We start from the raw sequence: 22,564 nt of genomic DNA on the forward strand, positions 1-22,564 counted from the left end.
TCCTATCTTAAAATATGATCCAGAAAAACGTGATGAGTCTAGTTTTACTTACATACAATGTCCTTGGTCATCACAGGTTGTGATGGCTCACTTGGCTCCCCAAATCCAGCCTTGTTCTCAGCAGTGACTCTAAACTCATACTCTACTCCCTCAGTTAGGCCTTGCACCTTAAAGCGCAGGTCAGGGACCGACCTCTTACTGGCTCTCACCCATCTCATTCCTCTTCTCTCTTTCCTCTCTACACAATATCCTCTGATGTCACTTCCCCCGTCCTGTGCTGGTCTCTTCCATGAAATGGTGACAGCGTTCCTACTGATGTTATCAACCTCTGGGACTGAAGGTGGGCCTGGTGGGCCTGGAGAAACAAAGAACGGAAGAACATTTTAGTCAGTTATGCCATGATCTATGAAAACCTTCTCCTTGAAAGGATTTTTTTAAATCTGATGGTTAATTGAATTTTAAATATCATACAATTATAATTATATGTAAACCACAAAAACTTACGGTAACTGTCAACCATTTTTATTGGACTGGACTGGCTTGAGTCTCCAATGCCATTCTGGTTCACAGCAAACACTCTAAAGATGTACTCGTTGCCCTTGATCAGCTTGCCAGCTACATGTCTGCAGTCCATGACGTTTTCAGCTAGCTTGGTCCACTGCAGGCGGCTGGTCTCTCTCTTCTCAAGAATGTAGGACTTGATAGAGAAGCCTCCATCCTCATCTGGTGGAAGCCAGGTCAGAGTACACTTCTCAGCTGAAATGTTACTGGCTTTGATGGGGCCCGGTGGTCCAGGCACATCCAGGACCTTCACCTTTACATGTTCTTCCTTAATGCCAAAGGGGTTGCTGGCGGTGATGGTGTACTCTCCCGTGTTCTTCCTGCTTGCGTACTTGATAGCCAGAGTGGAGGAGGTGAGGGTGCTGGTGATGGTGATGATGTCAGAGCTCTTCAACTCACGTCCTCCCTTCGACCAGACAGCAGTGGGTGGAGGTTTGCCCAAAATCTTGGAGGCTGAGATCAGGATGGTGTCTCCTGCCTTGACTGATACACCGTCCTTCATGTCTGGGTCAATAGTGATGGTCGGGGGCTCTGCAGAGAAGACAAAAGAAAGTTGCATTTTAATTTAATTTAGCTGGACTCATCCTCATTTTTAACTGCCAATCTACCCAAATTGGTTGACTTCTCAGCTTACCATACTCATCCTTGCAGGTCAGAAGCTCAGTCGGCTCTGAGGGAACACTGATAGCCCCAGCAGAATTCTTAGCCCTGATCCTGAACTGATACTGAGCTCCCTCTGTCAGGTCAGTGACGGTGAAGGCACAGCCCTGGATGTTGACATGATTGGCCTTCATCCAGGCCTTGCCACCAGCCTCCAGCTTCTCCACCATGTAGCCTGTCAGCTTGTGGCCGCCGTCGTATTTGGGACTGGTCCACATCAGAGTGACCGTGGTCCTGGTGACATTAATCACGTCAGGCTTGCCGGGAGGATCTAACAGAACAAAGAGTAAACCCGTTAAAACGTACAGAAACAAATAAAAAATATTAGCATTGTAAGAAACACTGGAGAGTTATCGAAGAAGAATTTTAGTTTTCACATTTGGAAAAACAAAAGCAGTGAACTCACCAATAGGATCCAGGGCAACCACACCCTCAGTGACCCTGCTTGGCCTTCCAAGGCCGGCCATGTTCATGGCCATCACCCTGAACTCGTACTCTAGTCCCTCTATCAGGCCGGTGACTCTGCACTCCTTCACTCTCAGAGGAGTCTTACTGGCACGTTTCCACATCAGACTGTTCCTCTCCTTAAACTCCACATGATATCCTACAGAGGACACAAAAAAAGGTCACGATTACTGCTGTTTGCTATTGACTCATGCTTAACTACAAACTGATATGCATCACAGTCTGTTACCAGTTATTGGGGAACCACCGGTGTCCTTTGGATCAGCCCAAGTCAAGATGGCTGACTCGTGGCGGATGGTCACTATTTCTGGAGGAGCAGGCGCCTCGGGCACATCTGGAGGAAGCAGAGAAAGAGAAGTTAACAAAGAGATGAACAAACCACAGAGTTGAAAAATCTTCACATAGCCACATGTGCCTGATAAGGCTTTACTTTGTCTTCATGAAGCTGTTAGCCTTACATTCTTTCACATGTAACAGTATTCATCTCTATCATTTCTAGTAAAACTTTGTACCTTAACACAAAACCTGAATTTCTACAGAAATCTCTCTCTCTGAATACTGCAGGCCTTTACACACCGGTGGCGTGACGAATAAACGACACGTCAATGTGAAATACTCACCTGCGCATATTTTGCATTTAAACTATATCAGCAGCAATGCAAATTTGCAACAGTTGCAGCACTTTTTCAATAAAAGGATTTCATAGATTCATGCAGACTGAGGACCAACTACCAGGATTCTACTGACCCAGAGCAGTCTGAGGAAAACTGTTGTATAGAGTAAGCTTAAGTTCCCTCTGATTAACAGTTATGCAGTGTATATGTTTAGGGCTTTTATTGTGAAAGGAAAGAACAGAAAGAGTGGAACACAACTGATTTGCATGATTTAAGACTCTAGAGTTGACTAGCTGACACTGACACTTGACATTAAAAACACCAACTAGCACCTGACAGACTATAACAGACATGTGACCGCCTCAGTAGTAGTTAGGAGTGTGATACTCACTAAATGGATGCTGGGCGATGACTGGGTCGGACCTCAGATACTCTCCAATCCCATACTTGTTCTCAGCAAACACTCTGAAGATGTACTCTGTTCCATCGTGGAGCCGGATCACCCTCAAAGTGGTCTTCTGGATGGCCGAGGCCACTGTGAGCCACTTGTTGTCCATTGTCCTCCTCTTCTCCACGATGTAGTTGGACACCTCCGCACCACCGTCATCTTTGGGCGGCGCCCACTCCAGGGTCATACCGTCAGCGGTGATCTCTTCAAACTTAATGGGTCCGGTGCAGATGCCGGGCTTGCCGACTACCTTCAGCTGGAACTTGCATTCCTTGGAGCCGCCGTTGTTCCTGACGTGGATGTTGTAGGTCTCGGCGTCTCCTCTCTGGCAGTCTCTGATCAGCAGGGTGGTGACGCCGTGAGATGCCTCCACGCACATTCGGCCGGTGTCGCCGATCACCACGTCGCCTTTCTTCCAGGTGGCGGTGGGGAGAGGCACTCCGGTGATTGGGATGTTGATACGTGTGGTGCTGCCCTCCTTCACCGTGCAGCAACCATCATGCAGAGCACTCAAGTTGCAGTCAGGCCGCACTGAAAAACAAAGGAATTCAGAAAATATTTAAACACAAAACATTGACTACAAACTGAACTAAAATCTGGCACGATGGCGGAGTTGGACTGATTTCTTACCAAACTGGTCCTTGGCGACGACGGTGAGGTCGGTGGGTGGTCCCTCTCCAGACTGATTGAGCGCCTTGACTCTGAACAAGTACTCCTTGCCCTCAGTCAGCTCGCTCATGGTGTGCGAGGAGTTCTTGCCCTTCGTGATCTGCTTCCACTTCTGCTCGCCTTCACTCTGCTCCAGGATGTAAGCAGTGACGTGGCTTCCACCGTCGCTGATGGGCTTCTTCCAGCCCAGGACGACCGAGTCCTTGGTGGTCTTTTGGGCTCTGAAGTCCGTCACTGGACCAGGTTGCTCTGAAAGGGGAGGACGGATGAGTTAAGACCGAACATGTGGTTTTACATAAACAAGATGTGTTTAACGTAGACTGTAGATTTGAATGATTATGATTAAAAACGTACATATATGGTAATTATTTCTTAATGATTAGTTTAAGACAATACCTAAAATTGACCACTTTTACCCCAACATAAACAAAGGATTCACTATATCGCTGGACTGGGAAGGACAAATCTAAAAACCTGGTGATGCCCTTTGTTAGAGTTGAGTCCTCTAATACTGATCATACTTTGATATACTTTACTGTACTCTGCTGTATAAAGAAACGTAACAACAACAGAGATTTGTAGCTACCTGAGGCTCGGACGCTGCCGGCGGTCTCGCAGCCCTCCCCGATCCCGTAGCCGTTTTCGGCCAGTACTCTGAAGCAGTAGGCCTGTCCGGCCTCCAGGTTGGTGATCCTGTAGGAGATCTTGCAGCAGTCCGTCGCCACACAGGTCCAGGCCTTCCTCTCGGCCAGACGTTTCTCTACGACGAAGCTCTTGACGGGGCTGCCACCGTCGATCAGCGGGGCATCCCAGGTGATGCTGGCGTGGCTCCTGGAGGTCTCCTTCACAATCAGGTTCATTGGCGGTCCAGGAGAATCTGACGGGGGAAGGAGAGGCAATATTTCTAGTTTAGAGCTTTTGTTAACTGAACCCAGGTACAAATCACGTCGTAGATTCACATGACGGGAGAGAAGAGTCTGAGCTTCAGCAGATTGTTTGTAGCTTTTTGCCAATTGTATAATTTTTAATAATCCAGTTTCTATTTTAAGCAATCATATTGCTCAGTTAAACATATTTTGATAGTACTCTTTACACAATCTAATTTCACTGTTCAAGCAAGCACAGTTTTGGTGATTTGCAGGTGAAAAGACGTGGACAGCAAGGTTAACATCAGGTTAGATGTCTAGATTTATCTAGATATCTAGACATATTTAAATTCATAAAAGGACCAGACCTGCACTGAACTCTATTTATGAAAATAACTCTTCAACCATTAAATTGATCTTGATTTTAACCTTGATTTCTTTTCACCTGTAACGTACCAAATGCATGCTTACTGGGGTGTGTGCGCTCCGTTACATCTCCCTCATTATGTTTCCTATTCTCTTACCGAGGACCTTGACCACGATGGTGTAGCTCTTGGAGCCGCTGCTGTTCTCCAGCGACAGGACGTATTTGCCGGCGTCGTATCTGGTAACATCCTCGATCATCAGCAGGGTGTCCCACTCCGACGTCTTGATCAGCACGCCCTGCCTGTCCTTCAGGGTGGCGTCCACCTTCGTCCACGTCACCTTCGGTGCCGGGCGTCCCCTCAGGGGCACGTAGAGCCTCATGGTGACGCCGGCTCGAAGAACCAAAACCTTTCTGAGGTCGGCGTCCAGCTCAGCTTCAGGAGCGACTGGAGGACAGACAGAGGATTGCTTGATAATCAAACCTTTACTATTAAATCATTAGTTATATTCTTTATTCAATCTGACAATGTATTGTTATCTGTTTTCTCAGTCTTTTAGCAGGAAGTGACTTTACAAGGCTGCTGCGTTAGCTAGCAGATAGTTAGCATAAGTTAATCAAGTTCACCAAAACTATTATTCCTGAAAATACACGATTTATGCGAAAGCTGATTGACTGAAATGAGTGATGATGCACTATGAAATATCCTGATATAGGAAATGAACCACTGAGGTAGATTTCTATGAAGCTAAACGTTTCTTGTCCCGGTTCACCTCACAGGACGTGTTAACAAGAGAAAGCGAGGGGATGGTCTATGTTTATTCATTTAACCCTTTGTGGATCACTTTTAAAATGATTCTCTAATGTCCTGAGAGGACATCAAATCATACATCAATAGTATTTTTCACTTTCACAGCGTACATTTTGTAACCAACGTTTTAGTCCTGATCACAGCTACCAAATATTCATTCATCCATTTTCAGAGTTTTAACCCTTTAAAAAGTAGTTTTTATAACAAAAAAACAACAACGCAAAATGTAATTCTTTTCTGTAGACTGTATGCTGTGGAACAGTCTGGGATAAATCAATGATTAGCAACAACACAGAGTCTCTGACTGTGTTTGATGACACTAGCTATCAAACGAGACACCCTGCACAGCTAGGAGGTCTTAATAAGCTTTTGTCTGCTTATTTGATTACATGATTCTCTCAATGATGTCAAAGTGAAAGTACTTGATTTAGAGGACTTCATGGTACGAGGGTATTAAATAAAATAAAGTATAACAATCAGTTGAGGGACGTACTCAGGATGTCCTTGGCCATGTGGTTTCCAGGGACCTCGCTGGGTTCGCTGAAGCCGATCTTGTTGACGGCGATGACTCTGAACTGGTACTCGGCGTCGTCCATCAGGCCCGTCATCACGAACTTGGTGGCCTTGAGCTTTTTCGGGATGTTGCACTTGGTCCAGTGCTCAGCGTCGACCCGCTTGCACTCGACCAGGTAGCCGATGATTTCACAGCCTCCGTCGTACGCTGGTTTGGTCCAGCTAAGGCTGATGGAGCTCCTGGTGGAGTCCACCATCTTGGGGAACGCAGGTGGGCCGGGAGGATCTGGAGAATTATAGCGACCCGTTTGTTATTATTCTCACATTTATTGAACAACATTTCTTTTGATGAGCCATCCGCTGTCTATTTGAACTTACAGACGGGGTCGACAGCCAGTGCAGCGTTGGACGCGTCACTGGGTTTGCCCAGACCGGCCTTGTTCATGGCGATGACTCTGAACTCGTACTCGGAGCCCTCGGTCAGCTGAATGGCCTTGATGGTCCTGTCGATGACCGGCCGGCGGTTGACCTTAGCCCAGGTCAGCTCAGTGGCCTCACGTTTCTCCACCATGTAGCCGAGGATGGTGGCCTTGCCGTCGTTGGCTGGGGCCTTCCAGCTCACTGTCATGGAGTCCTTAGTAATGTTGGTGATGACCGGTGGCTCAGATGGACCGGGAACATCTGAAGGAAGAAGACAAGGTCATGACCATTAGAGTTTGTCTCATCTCACCAACAAGCAAAATGTGCTGCCTTGAAAATCTGAACTCAGAAAAATTGCCCACACTAGATTGTTAGATGACAAATGAAGAGAAGTCTTTAGAAGAGATGTTCATCAAATCATACTTGACACATGATTGTTATCATGCATTTGCAGAGACAAGTTATAGAAAGTTCAATTAGTCCATAATGTTTGTGATTCACTGTATTTGGTACTTTTCAAATAGACCTCTGCCTCCAGTGGCCATAGCTATAGTGGTCTGGACGTACCATACGGGTTCTTGACCATGACGGGGTCGGTCGCGATGTGGTCTCCCGTGCCGTACTGGTTCTCAGCACTGACTCTGAACTCGTACTCGTGGCCCTCGATGAGTTTCTCCACTAAGCAGTCGGTGACGTGTCCATGGATGTTGGCGGAGACCAGCGCCCAGTTGGCCCTGCTGGTCTCACGCTTCTCGATAATGTAGTTGATGATCTCAGAGCCGCCATCTGCAAGCGGGGGCTCCCATCGCACCTTCACACGGTCAGCAAACACCTTAGCAATTTTCACTGAGGCTGGAGGGCCTGGTTTGTCTGCAGGGGAAAGAGTCGGAGATTAGCTTCTTTGTTTATCTGTACACATAAAATACTTGCTCAGACAAAATACTATATTAATATAATATTAAATCTAACTTACCGAGCACCTTGACCTTGATGCTGGCGTACTTAGAGCCATTGATGTTCTCAGCGATGATGGTGTAGTCTCCAGACTCCTTCCTGGTGACGGCGAAGAGCTCCAGCAGGTGGACATGTTTCTTCTGGACCATCTTCATTCCCTCAACGAGTACCAGAGGCACTCCATCTCTCTTCCAGCTCACCTTCGGCAGCGGCTTGCCGAACACCTCGGCATCCAGGGAGATGTTCTCTCCGGCCTTCACCACAATCAGGTTATTCATGTTGACGCCCAGTTCAACACGAGGAGGAACTGCACAGGAGAAGAAGAGAGAACAGTCATCATCATATGTCAATCATTTTATTTCTCATTCAGTTGTCCTTGCTGTGTGGAGGTGTACCGTTCTGTGCAATGACAGCGATGGGGTCGGACAGCTCGGACGGCAGGCTGACGTTGACGGCGGTCTTGGCGATGACTCTGAACTGGTACTGCTGGCCTTCGTCCAGCCCGCTCACCACATAGATCTCCGTCTGGATGTTCATGCAGTTAGCGTTGCAACGCGTCCACTTCTCTTCTGGAAGCTTTGTATACTCCATGTAGTAGCCAATCAACTTGCTGCCTCCGTCATTCTTGGGGCGGCTCCAGACCAATGAGACCGAGTGTTTGGTCACATCCATGGCCTCGGGTTTGCCTGGTGGGTCTGAATGGAAAGAAACAAAGAGTCGTTGACTCAGTTATGCTGTCTGAACAAAGAAGAAGGTTGAGTGAACAAGAACCTGGTAAGATCTCTGGAAATAAGATGTAATATTTAGGCCTTTCAAGATAAAAGAGGCTCTTTTACTCTTTTAAGAAACTGGTTAAGAAAAATAACAACAAACAAAACACAATTTTAGTAGTTATGCTCCCATGGAAGTGGAATCTGTAATTTTGCTTTCCTATTTTATCATGTTACAAATATATCATGTTGAAATCAATCGTACCAATATCAGTCCTAGCGGTGATCAAGTCTGTCTGTTTGCAGGGTTTGCCCTGTCCAGCCAGGTTGAGTGCTGACACCCTAAAGGTGTACTCCACGCCCTCCATCAGGCCAGTGCAGGTGTACTGGGTGGCTTTGACCAAGGACTCATTGGCCTTCACCCACAGAAGGCTGTTCCTCTCCTTCTTTTCAATGCAAAATCCAGTGATGGGGGAGCCTCCGTCGCTGCTGGGACGCTCCCATGACAGGATGACGAATTCCTTGTTGACTTTGTTGATCTGCAGGTTTCTGGGTTCGCTGGGAGGATCTTTGGGCAAAAAAAAACAATTGTTAGTACATAGTGTCATTGCTGTAATATCGGTTACAAGTAATGTTTTGGCTCGCACTCACCAAATGGATGTCTGGCAATCATCTTCTCAGAGTAGATGGGCGCAGAGACGCCAAACCTGTTCTCAGCACGGACTCGGAAGCCATACTCTTTGCCATTTGTCAGTTTGGTCACTCTACAGCTGGTTTTGGTGCAGGATGTGCTTATGGGGACCCAGTCGCCCTGGCTGACGTCACACTTCTCCACAATATAGTTGGTGATGTTGCTGCCGCCATCCTCCTGTGGGGAGTTCCAGAGGAGCGTGCAGGCATCAATGTCCTGTTCGGTGATCTCCAGAGGAGCTTCAGGGGGTCCAGGGATGTCTGCAGTGACCCAGAGGAAGAGTTATTAATGTAAACAAACACACCTGTTATTCATCAGTCACATTGTAAGTATCATCTGTATCTTTTCAGTTTAGAACCAGCAGCTTTAGCAGCATCTGTTGTTCAAACTGACCCATGACGGTGACTTTGAGGATCTGGTTGATCCTGCCGGTGCTGTTCTCAGCAGACAGGCTGTAGTAGCCGCTGTCGTTTCTCTTCACATTCTTTATGATAAGCGTGCAGGTCGTCAGCGTCTTTACGACCAAAAGGCGGTCGGAGGTCAGCACGTCCTCGTTGCCCTGCTTCCACTTGCAGAAGGGAGAGGGTTTACCTGCCACAAGGGCCTCAACCACCAGCTTGGATCCAGCTCTCACCATCACAATGTCGGGCATGATGACCTTAGGAGCCACTGGGAGACAAGAAACACCAAAAGAAAGTTACTTCAAGTTGAATGTTTGCGTGATTGGGTAAGACTAGTCTGAGGTAGATGTTTAGGTCTACTCACTGAGCTGCTCCTTGACCTCAAACACTCCCTCTGCCTCTCTGGCCAGACTGACTCCCACTGAGTTCCTGGCTGCCACTCTGAACTTGTATTTCGTTCCTTCCTTCAGACCGACCACCACGATGGTCATGTCTTTGACCACAGAGTACGGTGTCCACTTGTGCTCGGGAGCACCGTCCTCCTGGTAGTCCACCACATAACCGTTGATTTTGGCTCCTCCGTCTCGGAGTGGCTTCAGCCAGCCTAACGTGGCACTATTCTTGGTAATCTCCAACACGTCCATTTTCTTCGGAGGGTCCGGCTCACCTGAATGCGACACAAAGCGGGTGTTAGGAAGAATACAAAAATGAACAAACAACAGAGGAACACGTGGTTTTGACATGCTAATCCTTGTGCACACAGTCTGTGGTGACACTCACTGATTGGGTCAACAGCCAGGTAGGACTTGGGCGAATCCTGAGGAACTCCGATGCCATACTTGTTGCAGGCTGTGACTCTGAAGTAGTACTCGATGCCAGGCGCCATGTTGGTCACCTTGAAGCTGGTCTTCTTAAGCTCCTCTGTGCACTTGTTCCAGGTCTTCCTATCCACCTCCCGTTTCTCCACAATGTAGTTGATGATGGGGCTACCACCATCATTATCTGGCGGCAACCAGGACAGCTGAGCTGACGTCTTGGTGATGTTGGTTGCCTCGAGGCCGCCAACGGGACCAGGAGTATCTGCAGAGGAGGAATTTAGGAATCACTTTGAGCATACAGTTTCCTTAAAGGCAAGTGCTGTAAACATGTAGTTTGTCATTATTATTATGTTTCTCACCGAGGACTTTGACGCGGACATACACAGCTTTCTCTCCAGATGAATTAGACAGAGACAGACAGTATCTCCCAGAATCCTCTCTGGTGCTCTCAGGGATGACCAGGAAGGACATGGTGTCAACCTGGTCCACATGACCTCGGCGGATCACACTGTCCACACCCACGCGCTTCCAGGTAACCTTGGGGGCAGGCCTTCCTCTGATCACAGCGAAAAGCCTGATTGGACAGCCGGCCCTAACAGACAGGCCTTTCCTCAGACTGGCGTCCAGGTCAATCTCTGGAGCCTCTGTTGCCATGGAAACAAATTGATGTAAAGATTATTAGTGAACATTTACCATGTTGTGTAATACAATGTCAAGCACAGCCTCTGTTGGCTTTAGTAGTCGTTCATTCTTACCCAGGACCTCCTTGGGAGAGACGGCCTCCTTCAAGTAGGCGTGACGTCCCCAGCCCACCTGGTTTTGGGCGGACACCTTGAAGTCGTACTCCTGCTTCTCATCCAGCTGGCCGATGGTGAATTCTGTGTACACCAATGGGCCATGGGTGTCAATTCTCTTCCAGCCCTCTGTGGGCTTCTCAGGGTCTGCCTCACTTTTCAGCCTCATGTCCAGGCTGTAGTTGATGATGGGGGCACCACCATCATACACGGGTTTAGACCAGGACAGGGTGATAGAGGTCTTGGTGCTATCGCCCACCTTCAGGCCTGCAGGGGGGCCAGGGGGCTCTGTAGGAAGAGACAGTAACTCAAAGTTCAATAAAAAATACTTAAACCTGAAGACACAAGGGAGAGGCCTTTCAAGTCCATCTCGAACATGTTAAGCTTCCTGTGGTTTACATGTTATCTGATCTGAGCTCAAATCTCAAGAACATTTTTGAAGACGTAAACTGAACTGTGACAGCAACTGCACACTCACCGATGGGATCTTTAGCTGCAACGGGTCTGCAGGGTTTGCTGGGTTCTCCCAGGCCGACCTCGTTCTCAGCCTTCACCCTGAACTGGTATTCGTGGTTGGGAATCAGGTTGGTGACTTTCATGCGTCTCTCAGTGATGGGGCTCTTGGTGCATGGCACCCAGCGCACTGCCCTCTTCTCCTTCCTCTCCAAGATGTAGCCGGTGATCGACTTTCCTCCGTCATTCTCAGGAGGAACCCAGACAACGGTCATCTCATCTTTACTCACCTGCATCACAAAAGTATCAACAGTGTGACTACAGCTAGGTTGTTTACTACTACTGGTATCAAGACAAGATACCAGGCTGAAATATGTTTCACGTGTGCCAAATTTAGGAAAATCCTTAATACAGGGAGTCTTTTACTTACCTTGGTGACGTCAGGAACCTCAGGGGGTCCAGGTTTGTTGAACTGAGTCTTGACAGTGACAGGCTTGCTATCCATGGCGGGGCCGGTTCCCATCTTGTTCTCAGCCCTTACTCTGAAGATGTACTCGTTCCCCTCCATCAGACGGATGACGTTGCAATATGGTGTCACCACAGAGGCTGAGTACGTGGACCAGACCATCCTCCTGGTCTCGCATTTCTCTAGAATGTAGCTGTCTACTTCACAACCTCCATCGTCCTCCGGAGCGTCCCACACCACTCTGCACTTGTCAGCCCCAATGCCGATGATTCTGAGGTTCCTCACTAGGCCGGGAACGTCCAGGACATTAACGTTGGCGTATGCCGTGAAGGTGCCGGCCGAGTTGGTGGCAGTGATGATAAACTTTCCAGTGTCACTGCGTCTGGACTTGGTCAAAAGGAACTTAGAGTAGTCGGGCCCAGTCTCATAGCTGATTCTTGGGTTGTCTCCGACAGCCTTGTCTTTCGTCCATTTGACCTCAGGCTGGGGCTTTCCTCTCAGCCCGGCCTCCATTCTCACCGACTCTCCGGCCTTCACTGTCAGAACTCCGGCCAGCTTCAGGTCAAGGACGGGCTTCTGGATCTCCTCCCTCACAATAATATCGGCAAGCTTCACCCAAGCACTCTCACCTCCTTCATTGATAGTCTGCACCCTGGATAACAAATGATAATAATTAATAGGTATTATTATTAAGTAGTTTACATTAGTTTGTGCATTACTCAAAAAACACCATTTCTGAGCCTTGAAACACTGTGTAAAACAAACTGTTTGAACTGTTAAAGTAAGAACGTAGTAACTTACCTGAAGGTGTACGTCTGGTTCTCCACGCACTTGTCAGCCAGGAAAAAGGTGTCTTTGAGATTACCGGTGCTTAGTTTCACCCACTCCTCTGCATCTTTGACTTTGCACTCCAAGTTATAGGAGATGTTGGGACTGCCGCCATCGTAGTCAGGCTTCCTCCATCTCAGATAGACGTGGTTCTTACCAATGTCAGTGGCTCTGAAGTTCTCAGGCTCACCGGGCTTCTCAATGGGGTCGATGGCCAGCAGAGGGGTCTTGGTGTCCACACATGGTCCCGGGCCCATCTTGTTCACAGCACAGACGCGGAACAGGTACTCATGGCCTTCCATCATCTTAGCCTTGATCTTACGATTGGTGCACTGGGAGGTGATCATAGACCACATGCTAATGCTGGGCTCACGGCACTCCACAATGTAGTTGGTGATCTCGGATCCACCATTATCCTTAGGGGCCTCCCAGTTGAGCATACATGAGTCCCTGGTGGCATAGGTTGTGTGCAGGTTCTGGCAGTGGCTGGGTCTGTCTAGCACATTTACTGTGATGGTACAAGAGGCCTCGCCGCCCTCATTTGAAACCTTCAGGATATATTTGCCGTGGTCATCTCTTGTGGCCTCCTTGATCTTCAGGTGGACCACAGGGAAGTTCTGAATGATGGTGAGACGTTTGCTGTTCTCCTGAACTGTCTCTACCTTTGACCAAAGCACTTCTGGGTCAGGCCGGGCCTTGATGTACCCGATGATGTTGATGTTGTGTCCAACCCGCACGGTAAGGTGATCGCGGCAAGTGACGTCCATCTCTATCTCTGGAGGGATCAGGATATCCTGAGCAGTAATGGATTCTGGGATTTCTCTGGGCTCTCCATCTCCGATCATGTTTGAGGCATAGACTCTGAATCTGTATGTCACGCCCTCCTCCAGACCCTTCACCCTGTAGGCACACTGCTTGATGAAGTCATCCAGGTTCACCTTTTTCCATTCTTCAGTATCTGCCTTCTTCATTTCCACAGTGTAGCCCAGGATGGGGATGCCTCCGTCTTTGTTGGGTTTAGTCCACACCAGGTCAGCGGTGATCTTGCTGTAATCTCTAACTTTGGGGTTGACAGGAGGGCTGGGGACAGTGATGGGCCTGCAGGGCTTGCAGGGGTCAGAGGTGAGAGACGGGCTGCTGTAGCCAACAATATTCTCAGCAAACACTCTGAACTCGTACTCATTGCCCTCAAACAGTCCCAGGACTCTGTACCTCAGGTCCTTACATGGTGTCTTGTTGACACGGATCCATTTTCCTCCCTTGTGTCGGCGCTCAATGATGTAGCCGGTGATCTGGCTGCCTCCATCAGACAGGGGCATGGTCCAGCCGACTGTAACAGAATCCTCTGAGATATCAGAGGACTGTGGCTTACCAGGCTGGCTGGGCGGCAAAAAGGAGTGTTCGGCAACAGTGGGCTTGCTTTCCAGAGGAGCGCCAATGCCCATCTTGTTTTCAGCACGAATGCGAACCACATACTCCACTCCCCTCTGGAGGCGGCTGATGTTGAGCTTGGTGGCAAGGCCGACTGCGCCCACACCTCCCCAGGTCTCCTTTTTGGACTCTCGCTTCTCCACGATGTAGTTGGTGACAGGGCTACCGCCGTCGTCCTTTGGAGGACGCCATTCAATCATCATGGAGTCCGGAGTGACCTCAAGGATGTTGGCAGGTCCAATGGGAGCAGCGGGAACATCCAGGACAGTGACGTTCAAGCCCACCGTCTTGGATCCAGCTGGGTTGGACACAGTGAGCAGGTAGGTGCCCGTGTGGTTCCTGGTGCACTCATTAATGCTGAGCACAGTGGAGAAGTTGTCAGTTTCAACCTTGACGTTAGCCTCGCTAGTGATCTCCTCTCCTTCGATGGACCACTTGGGAGTGGGAATGGGTATTCCTCTCATGATGGCTGGCAGCCTGATGGTTGTGCCGGCTTTTACGGTGATGCCTTCAATGAGCTTGACGTCCACCTCGACAACTGGAAGCACTGTGGACATACAGACAGAGGAGGTTACCCCATGCTACTATACTCAAGTTCAAAAACAATGAAATATTCAATGTTAACGACCAACAGTTTACCAAATACAGATGCAACTATGGCATTTCTCTGCCTTGAACACAAACATTGTTGATGCCAAATACCAATTCAAGGCACATTAGTTTGCTGATGTTGACAATAATAAGAACTAAATCTGCACCGATATTGGTGAACCTCTCATTTGAAATTAGGAAAAACATTTATAAATGTATTATATATGATCCAGCATAAAATTCATCTGATAGAGGTGATATAGAGTGCTGGGGTTTTGTCCTGTATCTCACCCAGTTTTTCCTGGCAGAGGATAGGCACAGTGGTGTCAGGTCTGCTGAGGCCAATGGCGTTCTCAGCCCTCACTCTGAAACGGTAGGTCTTTCCTTCCTCAAGGCCAGTCACATGACTCTCTGGGATGCTAACAACCTTCCACTCGTCCCAGTCCTTCACTCCCTCTTCCTGATACTCCACCAGGAAGCCTGTGATTGCACTTCCCCCGTTGCGGTCGGGCCAGTTCCAGACCAACCACACCTCAGTCTTATCCACATCATCATGGTGCAGGTCTTTAGGCGGACCAGGAGGGACTGGAGGGATGGAAGAAAAAACAATTAGGTTTGAACTGGTGAATTTCAGCATTCATGAGATTGAATCACAACATTTTTTTTATTTTTTAATAACAAATACTTTGGAGAAGGACAGACCACTGAAAATGTTGGCACAAAATCTCTGAAAATACTTTTAGCCAGTAACAAACCCAATTATGAGTCTTAAAACATTGTCGATGTTGTTCTGTGATATGATAGTAGCATTAACTTTGAGTATTTTTGTTGTATTTATTTATTGTTTTAAAAGACTCTGTGATCTAATCTCAGTACAATATAATACTCAATAATCTGCTGATCAAGTGTTAACTGTGCTGTTACTCACAGAGTGGGTTCATTGCCTTGATGGCCTTTCGCGTCTCGACGTATTCGCTGCGGCCGTACTGGTTCTCAGCAGCGACTCTGAACTGGTAGGATGTGCCCTCTATCAGGTGCTTCAGCGTCATGCTGCGTTTCTTGGACGTGGAGCAGACAGGGACCCACTGAGTTGATGCAACGTCTTTCTTCTCCACCACAAAGTTAGTGATGCGAACACCGCCGTTGTCCTCTGGGTCCTTCCAGGACAGGTAGGCAGAGTCACTCCGGATGTCAGACACCCGGAGGTGCTGGATGGGACCAGGTTTGTCTAAAAAAAAAAAAACATATAAGGAACGTCACAAAACTGTCTTAACTTTTCATTCAATTCAATATCTGGTACATTACTGCCACAGACAAGGACAGGGGCAGACTGCAGCGTATCATTTGCTCTCCTTAGAGGGTGATTAACTGAAATCTGCCGTCCCACCGGGACCTGTGCGCCTCCAAGACACTGAGGCAGGCACGGAAGATAGTGGTGGACCCTCTTTGATCTCTTTGAACCACTCCCCTCATGCCACAAATCATGTTTCTTCCCGACTGGATCAACAAGGCCCGGGCATCCATATTTCTCTTTTTATCGTAATGTTTTTCCTTTTATGTTCTTGACGTTTGCAGTACTTTGCCTGTATATTTATTTGCACTTAATATATGTATGCCGTAAACACCAAGGCAGAATCCTTGTAGTTGAATAACACACTTGGCAATAAACCTTATTTTGAAAATGACATAAATATATTAGAGTGAAGATTGACTATCCTCCCCAAACTGTTCAGAGCAAACACATACAGAAGTGCTGAATAACACTCATGTACTCAAGCTAAAAACCTTTGATCCATTCCTTACCGAATACCAGCACAGTGCAGATGGCAGTCTTGGATCCAGCTGGGTTCTCCACAGTTAGGGTGTAGTCTCCACAGTCGCCACGGTTACAGAACCTCATCTCCAGCTTGGTGCACGTCTGGCTGGTCTCAATGTCGGCCCTGGTGGGCACCTCGGCCTCGTTCTTCTGCCAGGCGACGGTGGGGAACGGGACACCATTGATGGTGGCCATCAGAGTGATGTGAGTGCCACACATGGCCTTCACCTCTCGGGTCATTGCAGCATCAAGAATCAGCTCTGGGGGCTCTGGGGGGACGAACACAGTAATATAACATTGGTACACAGCGTTTCTTAAACCAGCGTTGGTTCAAATAGGACTCAACCACAGTTATGCCAACTCACCAAGTCTGTCTTGCACTTTGATTGGCTCCTTCAAGTTAGTTGGGTCGGACTCTCCGGCAGCGTTGACCGCCACGACTCTGAATCGGTACATAACACCATCGTCCAGGTTGATCACCTTAAACTTGGTCTCCTGGCAGGACTCTGGAGTCTGGTTCACCTGAGGACAGCGGCAGGACAAGAGTTCAATATCACAAAGGTCACGGTGTCCTTAAACCAAACGGGTAAATCCTCTAGGCAGCAAGTTCATAGTAGTTGGACCTGCGCCTCACCTTGGACCACTCCGCCTCTCCAGACTTCTGGAACTCCAGCAGGTATCCGAAGATCTTTCCTCTGCCGGTGTCGCTGGGCGGCTGCCAGGACAGACTCACCGATTCCTTGGTGAAGTCGATGGCCTGGAAGTTCACCGGTGGACCGGGTTTCACTGTTGCAAAGGACACGGAGGAATTCTTGTTGTGAGTGGGATACAGTAACAGCAATAAGATGAAGTGTTGTTGTCAAGAGGGGGACTTACCTATGGGGTCTTTGGCGAATACGGGTTTGGACGGTGGGCTCGGGTCTCCGGCTCCCACGATGTTCTCAGCGCTGACTCTGAACTCGTACTCGCAGCCCTGCAGCAGCTCCGTCACCCAGTATTCCACCTTGGGATGGATTCTCTCCGTGTTGCAGCGAACCCACCTGAAAAGGAAGCATGTTCAGATTTTATTCTGCAGCCTTACCGTTTCCTATTTTATGGGTTTTGTAAGGAGGAAACAAAAGCTGGAATCTTTTGACCATGTTCAACACAATCTTCTCCAATGTGAGCATTTGCAGCTGTTCTCTGTTTTTTATCTTTGTAAACTGAATCTCTTTGGGTTTTGGACTGTCGGTCGTACCAAACAAGATATTGGAAGACTTTACTTTCCTGACTTGTTTCAATTGATTAATCAGCAATTTTAACAGATTACTTGGTAACACAACTACTCCATTAAAATATGCCAATGATACCCAACAGTTTAGTGGTGATCAGGTCACGACCTTTGAGATGTTTCAGACGAAAAGAGGTTTAGCCTTAATAGTTGCTTTCAAAAATAAGTAAAGAAGTGAAACTTTAACCTCTTAATATCCAACTGTTGCTGGTGGGCTCGGGGTGAATGATTGATTTTGAATGATGGTGTCAGGGTTAGGTTTATTTTTGTAAAGTTAGGGTTTAAAAGGTTACGAGTTTCTTGTCCTGTGATGTGGACACAGAAAGACTAACACTGGGGGCATTCCTTTACCCTCCAAAACCACAAAGGTTTCTAATGCCGTGTGTTCTGTGTACCTGTGGGCCATGGTCTCCTTCCTCTCCACGATGTAGCCTGTGATTGGTTTCCCTCCGTCAGCAGGAGGTTCCCAGCTGATGAGGGCGGAGTCGTGGTAGACCTCCTTCACTGTGGGCTGTTTAGGAGCGTCGGGCACCTCTGCAAAGGAAACAAAGTCCCACAGATCAGACACACTACGGGATTCGTCATCCTCCACATGGTCTTGAATGTTTCCTGTTTGCAGGTCTGACTTACTGAAGATGTCCCTGGCCTTGGACTCTGCAGACAGAAGAGGCTCGCTGACGCCGTAGATGTTTTCAGCCATGATCCTGATGATGTACTCGCGACCCTCGATCAGCTTCGGCACCTGAAGCAAAAGACAGCGGGAGTCAGTTCTGAGGGTGGCTGCATGTGTTTAGACAACATTTCAGAACTCTTCTGTTAATTTGAATGTTAAAGGTTTTATTTCCATATATCTATTGCAATGACCCCGTCTACTTCATCTAGCCTCATTGTCTGTGCAGAGAATAAATCGTTATACTAAATGAAACCATTGTCCGTTGGATTTTTATTCATTTCTATCTCTAAGATCAACATGTGGAACGTGATCTGTGTTCCAGTTGATTCTTTGAGGTTAGTTATAAATTGTTGACAGCTATGACAAGAAAGAATTGTACATTTTTCCTTCACTAATCATTTATTTTTGTCTGTAATTGTCATTCGCTCATCTTCTCTGTAACGTAATTGGTCTATCGTACCTCGAGGTTGTAGGAAAGGTCTTTGTGTTGGTATATATGTGTATCTGTATATGTTATCGTTGTACTTTTATGTGGACACAAATACAATAAAATGAAGAATGGACCAAAACCCATCTTTTTAGTGCATCACAAACAGCACTGATGTATATTAGACTTCATATCTCAGGTTTTGGTGACAGATATCAGCTGTTGGCTGAGTGTCTTTTCTTGTTGATCGTTTAATTAGTTAAAACTTTGTTAAATCTTTTCCTTCGAGCACTTCAGCAACGATCCGCCCACCTTGCAGGTGGTCCTGGTGCAGGATGAGGTGACGGGCATCCAGAGGTCTCTGTTGGTGTCTCTCTTCTCGATGATGTAGTTGGAGACGGCGCAGCCTCCGTCATCCAGAGGAGGGTTCCATGAGATCACCATGTAGTTCGTGTAGACCTCGTTGAACACCACAGGGCCCTCCGGAGGCTGAGGACGGTCTGACAGGAGGAAGAATTCATACAGGTGAGTCATTCATGTGGATTGGCTTTTTAAAATCTGCAGTATGGACATGCCAACCAGCTCAGAGCTCTGTGTTTCCTAACTCTCACATCCTGCATTTCTAGTCTGCATCTTGTTACTGGGTCCAGTTCTTTCTTTCCCTCCAATGTTAGAATCTGATAATCCTGTTCTTTCTATCTCTACATGCTTCAAGCAGCGACTCACCGACCACGGTGATGGTGCAGATTCCTGTGCGAGTTCCGGCGGCGTTCTCCACGCTGACGCAGTAGCGTCCGCTGTGTTCCCTCTTGGCCTTGCTGATGTTGAGGCTGAGGTGGCGCGCGGTGCTGTGCAGGGCGATCTCGTCGTCTGCTTTCAGCTCCTCGTCATTCTTCGTCCAGGCGACAGCCGGGGACGGTTTGCCGCTGTAGCGTCCCGACAGCGTGCACGTGTCTCCAACCTTCACCATCATCTTGTCCCTGAAGTCCAGGTCCAGGGTGGGTGGTTCTGAAGGGGGACACATTGAAATGGTAAGGTTTGTTATGGCCTATATTTTCTGTATCGCAGCATCTTGAGTTTTTCATCAAATAACAAAATGTTGTGGCGTCACTCACCGAGCTCGTCCTTGCACTGGACTGGTTTGGTGGCGAAGGATGGTTTTCCCTGTCCCACCTGGTTGATGGCAGAGACTCTGAACTCGTGGCTAGAGCCGTCCTTAAGCCCCGTCAGCGTGAACTTCCTGTCCATCAGTTTGGTGTCTCCGCCTACTCGCGTGAAGCTGTCCCGGCCAATCATGCGGGTCTCGAGGACGTACTCGGTCACCTCGGCGCCGCCATCGTACTTGGGCGCTCTCCAGGTAACTGAGAGGGAGTCCTTGGTAACGGCGGTGATGAACAGGTCCTCTGGACGCTCCGGGACGGCTGGAGGACACAAACACGTGAGACGTATTAAAGGACATAGTAGGAACTACTTTCTGTTTTAGTCTAAAGTCTGTATTTTAGGTTCGAGTAGGACATTTTTAATTATGTTGGTAATTATGTCAAAATTTACATTACGTTACTTTTTTTTTACGAGTTCCATAGTTTTAAATAAATGTCTAGAAAGTAACTGATATTTAGATCAAAATTCATTAATTTAAAGGAAAATAGACACAGTGTTGAGTAGGTAAACAAACTAGAGAATATAGTTTTCAAACAAAAAATATTAAGATTTACTTTTGGAAGTTTTATCTCAAATGACTCAAATGACTGAGTATTTTAGAAAAACTTCTACATTTTGCACAGACACTTTCACAGCTCTTTACTGCGGTGCCTTAGTAGGTAAAACATATGTAAATTATTACGGGGCCGGGGGAGGGGAGATTTAAGTCGTTTTCTTATGAATAGGCCAAATTTACAGCTTCAACGTCTCCTCAAATTTGGGATTGCTGGAGATAATAAGGTGATTCTGGGCTATAAATCCCAGTATTTCCTTATTGATGAATGTATGCTCCTTTCATTCAGACGTTTCAGGTTGTTTAGTGTCAGACTTACAGATGGGGTCCTTGATGAGAACCATCTTGTCGGTCTCGATGAACGGTCCCATGCCGATGATGTTCTCGGCCGCGATCCTGAAGAAGTAGCCCTTGCCGTCGAGGAGTCCCTGCACCACGGCGTTGTTCCTCGTCACCGTGTAGGACACAGAGGTCCAGCCCATGCGATCCGACACTCTCTTCTCGATGATGTAGTTGGTGATGGCCGAGCCGCCGTCGTCCTCGGGGGAGTACCAGGTCAGCTTGCAGGAGTCGTTGGTCAGATTCTCGCCGGCAAAGGGAAGGCCGACCGGTCCTGGGACGTCTGGAGGGAGCGGACAGGAATGTCAGGCATCTTGTTACCCTGCTTCAGCTGACTCATCATAAACACAGAAACATTTCTGGTAAACCGGACTCACCCAGGACCTCCACGATAACGGCCTTCTTCCTCTCTCCTCCCTCGTTCTTGGCGCTCAGCGTGTAGATGCCCTGGTGTTGGCGTCTGCAGTTCTTGATGACCAGTGAGTTTGAGATACCCGTCGTCTCCACCACAGCCTCTTTGGGCACCTCGGCGTCGTCCCGGCACCAGGAGATCTGGGGGGCAGGTTTACCGGACACGTAGGCGATGATGCGGATGGTGCCGCCGGCGTGGACCACGATCTTCTCCTTCACCGAGGCGTCCAGGTCCATCTCAGGAGGAACTGGAATGGAGGGAAGGTGACGTTTTTTATTTAATAAAAATAGTTTTATCAGCAGAAACATTGGACAGTGTCCACGGTTCAGTATCAGGCAGATCAGATCCTTACTTGTTCTGTCTTTGACCTCGATCAGCTCAGAAACGAATCCCGGTTCTCCGACTCCGGCCGCGTTCACGGCTCGGACTCTGAAGCGGTACAGACCGCCTTCCTTCAGACCGGCCACCACGAACTTGGTTCCTCTGATCTCGGTGTCCTTCGCCTGCAGAGAGACGAGAGGAAAATCAGAAAGTCAACAACAATCCCTCAATCCCTAAAACAGGAAAGCAAAAACCCACGAGGCTCCTGGACTCAGAGAAGCAGGTAAAACTCATGACTGATTATTTATTCTTCTCTCTCTGAATGCTCACATATTGTCTTTGTCAGATTCATCAACTTTAGTGGGAACATACGACGTCTGCTGCCTTTGTTCAACTAGAGATAAGAGGTAGGTCTTTGTACTGTTAGTACATATGGTTATTTTACATATTTCTGATATATAACAATAATATGTGACATCATTTCAAGAAGAATTTGTAAAAATCAAATCTCTTTCTCCCTCATTGGAAAATGTAGACTCCATAAATATTGTTCCACATCACACCAAGTGTACGTTTCATACTGGACCCTGATTGGCTCCAAACCAGTAGTGATGTCATTAATTCTGCAGGTACGTCCAGGTGTTAAACAGAGATTTAAGGAGAGTCTGATCACACACATGGATCAGACGTTTATTTCTTCGGTGGACTCGACCTCACTGACCTTCTTCCAGGTCTCCTCGCTCTCTGGCTCCTTCTCCTCCTCGTCGCCGCTCAGCAGCAGCCTCCTCTGAACCTTCTTCTCCTCCTCCTCTTTGTTCACCTCCTTGAACTCGGCGATGTAGCCCGTGACCTTCGACCCTCCATCCACAGCGGGGGGGATCCACTCCAGATCCACGGTGGACTTCGTCCAGTCCGTCACCTTCGGAATGGGCGGCCCGGGAGGCTCTGCCGATGCACACATACACTCGTATTATCAAAAACAAACTTCACTTACATGAGCTTTGATCCTTTTTCTTACTTTTGAATCATTTTCCAGAATCAACAAACGTCTCTAATGAGTTTAA

At 47.9% G+C, this 22,564-nt stretch overlaps 1 protein-coding gene across 1 annotated transcript in view; it reads right to left on the reverse strand.

Annotated features, from left to right (window-relative positions):
- LOC142971622 (titin-like) overlaps positions 1-22,564 on the reverse strand; it is a 212,089-nt gene that overhangs the window by 47,586 nt on the left and 141,939 nt on the right. Inside the window, exons 173-211 of the mRNA XM_076112200.1 lie at positions 22,222-22,445; positions 21,532-21,682; positions 21,145-21,426; positions 20,748-21,050; positions 19,830-20,135; positions 19,441-19,722; positions 19,027-19,214; positions 18,245-18,356; positions 18,010-18,148; positions 17,221-17,384; positions 16,979-17,130; positions 16,710-16,866; positions 16,332-16,613; positions 15,457-15,756; positions 14,820-15,113; positions 12,480-14,484; positions 11,643-12,330; positions 11,238-11,502; positions 10,721-11,047; positions 10,325-10,609; positions 9,928-10,227; positions 9,512-9,814; positions 9,140-9,415; positions 8,707-9,006; positions 8,321-8,623; positions 7,741-8,040; positions 7,365-7,652; positions 6,959-7,261; positions 6,350-6,652; positions 5,952-6,257; positions 4,808-5,095; positions 4,004-4,294; positions 3,379-3,666; positions 2,692-3,279; positions 1,916-2,020; positions 1,628-1,825; positions 1,196-1,492; positions 505-1,092; positions 53-355 (exon numbers count right to left, since the gene is read on the reverse strand). Of these exons, the coding sequence (XP_075968315.1) occupies positions 53-355; positions 505-1,092; positions 1,196-1,492; positions 1,628-1,825; positions 1,916-2,020; positions 2,692-3,279; positions 3,379-3,666; positions 4,004-4,294; positions 4,808-5,095; positions 5,952-6,257; positions 6,350-6,652; positions 6,959-7,261; positions 7,365-7,652; positions 7,741-8,040; positions 8,321-8,623; positions 8,707-9,006; positions 9,140-9,415; positions 9,512-9,814; positions 9,928-10,227; positions 10,325-10,609; positions 10,721-11,047; positions 11,238-11,502; positions 11,643-12,330; positions 12,480-14,484; positions 14,820-15,113; positions 15,457-15,756; positions 16,332-16,613; positions 16,710-16,866; positions 16,979-17,130; positions 17,221-17,384; positions 18,010-18,148; positions 18,245-18,356; positions 19,027-19,214; positions 19,441-19,722; positions 19,830-20,135; positions 20,748-21,050; positions 21,145-21,426; positions 21,532-21,682; positions 22,222-22,445 (12,834 nt within the window). The remainder of the gene's footprint in view (positions 1-52; positions 356-504; positions 1,093-1,195; positions 1,493-1,627; positions 1,826-1,915; positions 2,021-2,691; positions 3,280-3,378; positions 3,667-4,003; positions 4,295-4,807; positions 5,096-5,951; positions 6,258-6,349; positions 6,653-6,958; positions 7,262-7,364; positions 7,653-7,740; positions 8,041-8,320; positions 8,624-8,706; positions 9,007-9,139; positions 9,416-9,511; positions 9,815-9,927; positions 10,228-10,324; positions 10,610-10,720; positions 11,048-11,237; positions 11,503-11,642; positions 12,331-12,479; positions 14,485-14,819; positions 15,114-15,456; positions 15,757-16,331; positions 16,614-16,709; positions 16,867-16,978; positions 17,131-17,220; positions 17,385-18,009; positions 18,149-18,244; positions 18,357-19,026; positions 19,215-19,440; positions 19,723-19,829; positions 20,136-20,747; positions 21,051-21,144; positions 21,427-21,531; positions 21,683-22,221; positions 22,446-22,564) is intronic.

The sequence above is a fragment of the Anarhichas minor genome, unplaced genomic scaffold (assembly GCF_050575085.1).
Source record: "Anarhichas minor isolate MPS153535 unplaced genomic scaffold, ASM5057508v1 ptg000048l, whole genome shotgun sequence".
In the NCBI taxonomy this organism is placed as follows: domain Eukaryota; kingdom Metazoa; phylum Chordata; class Actinopteri; order Perciformes; family Anarhichadidae; genus Anarhichas; species Anarhichas minor.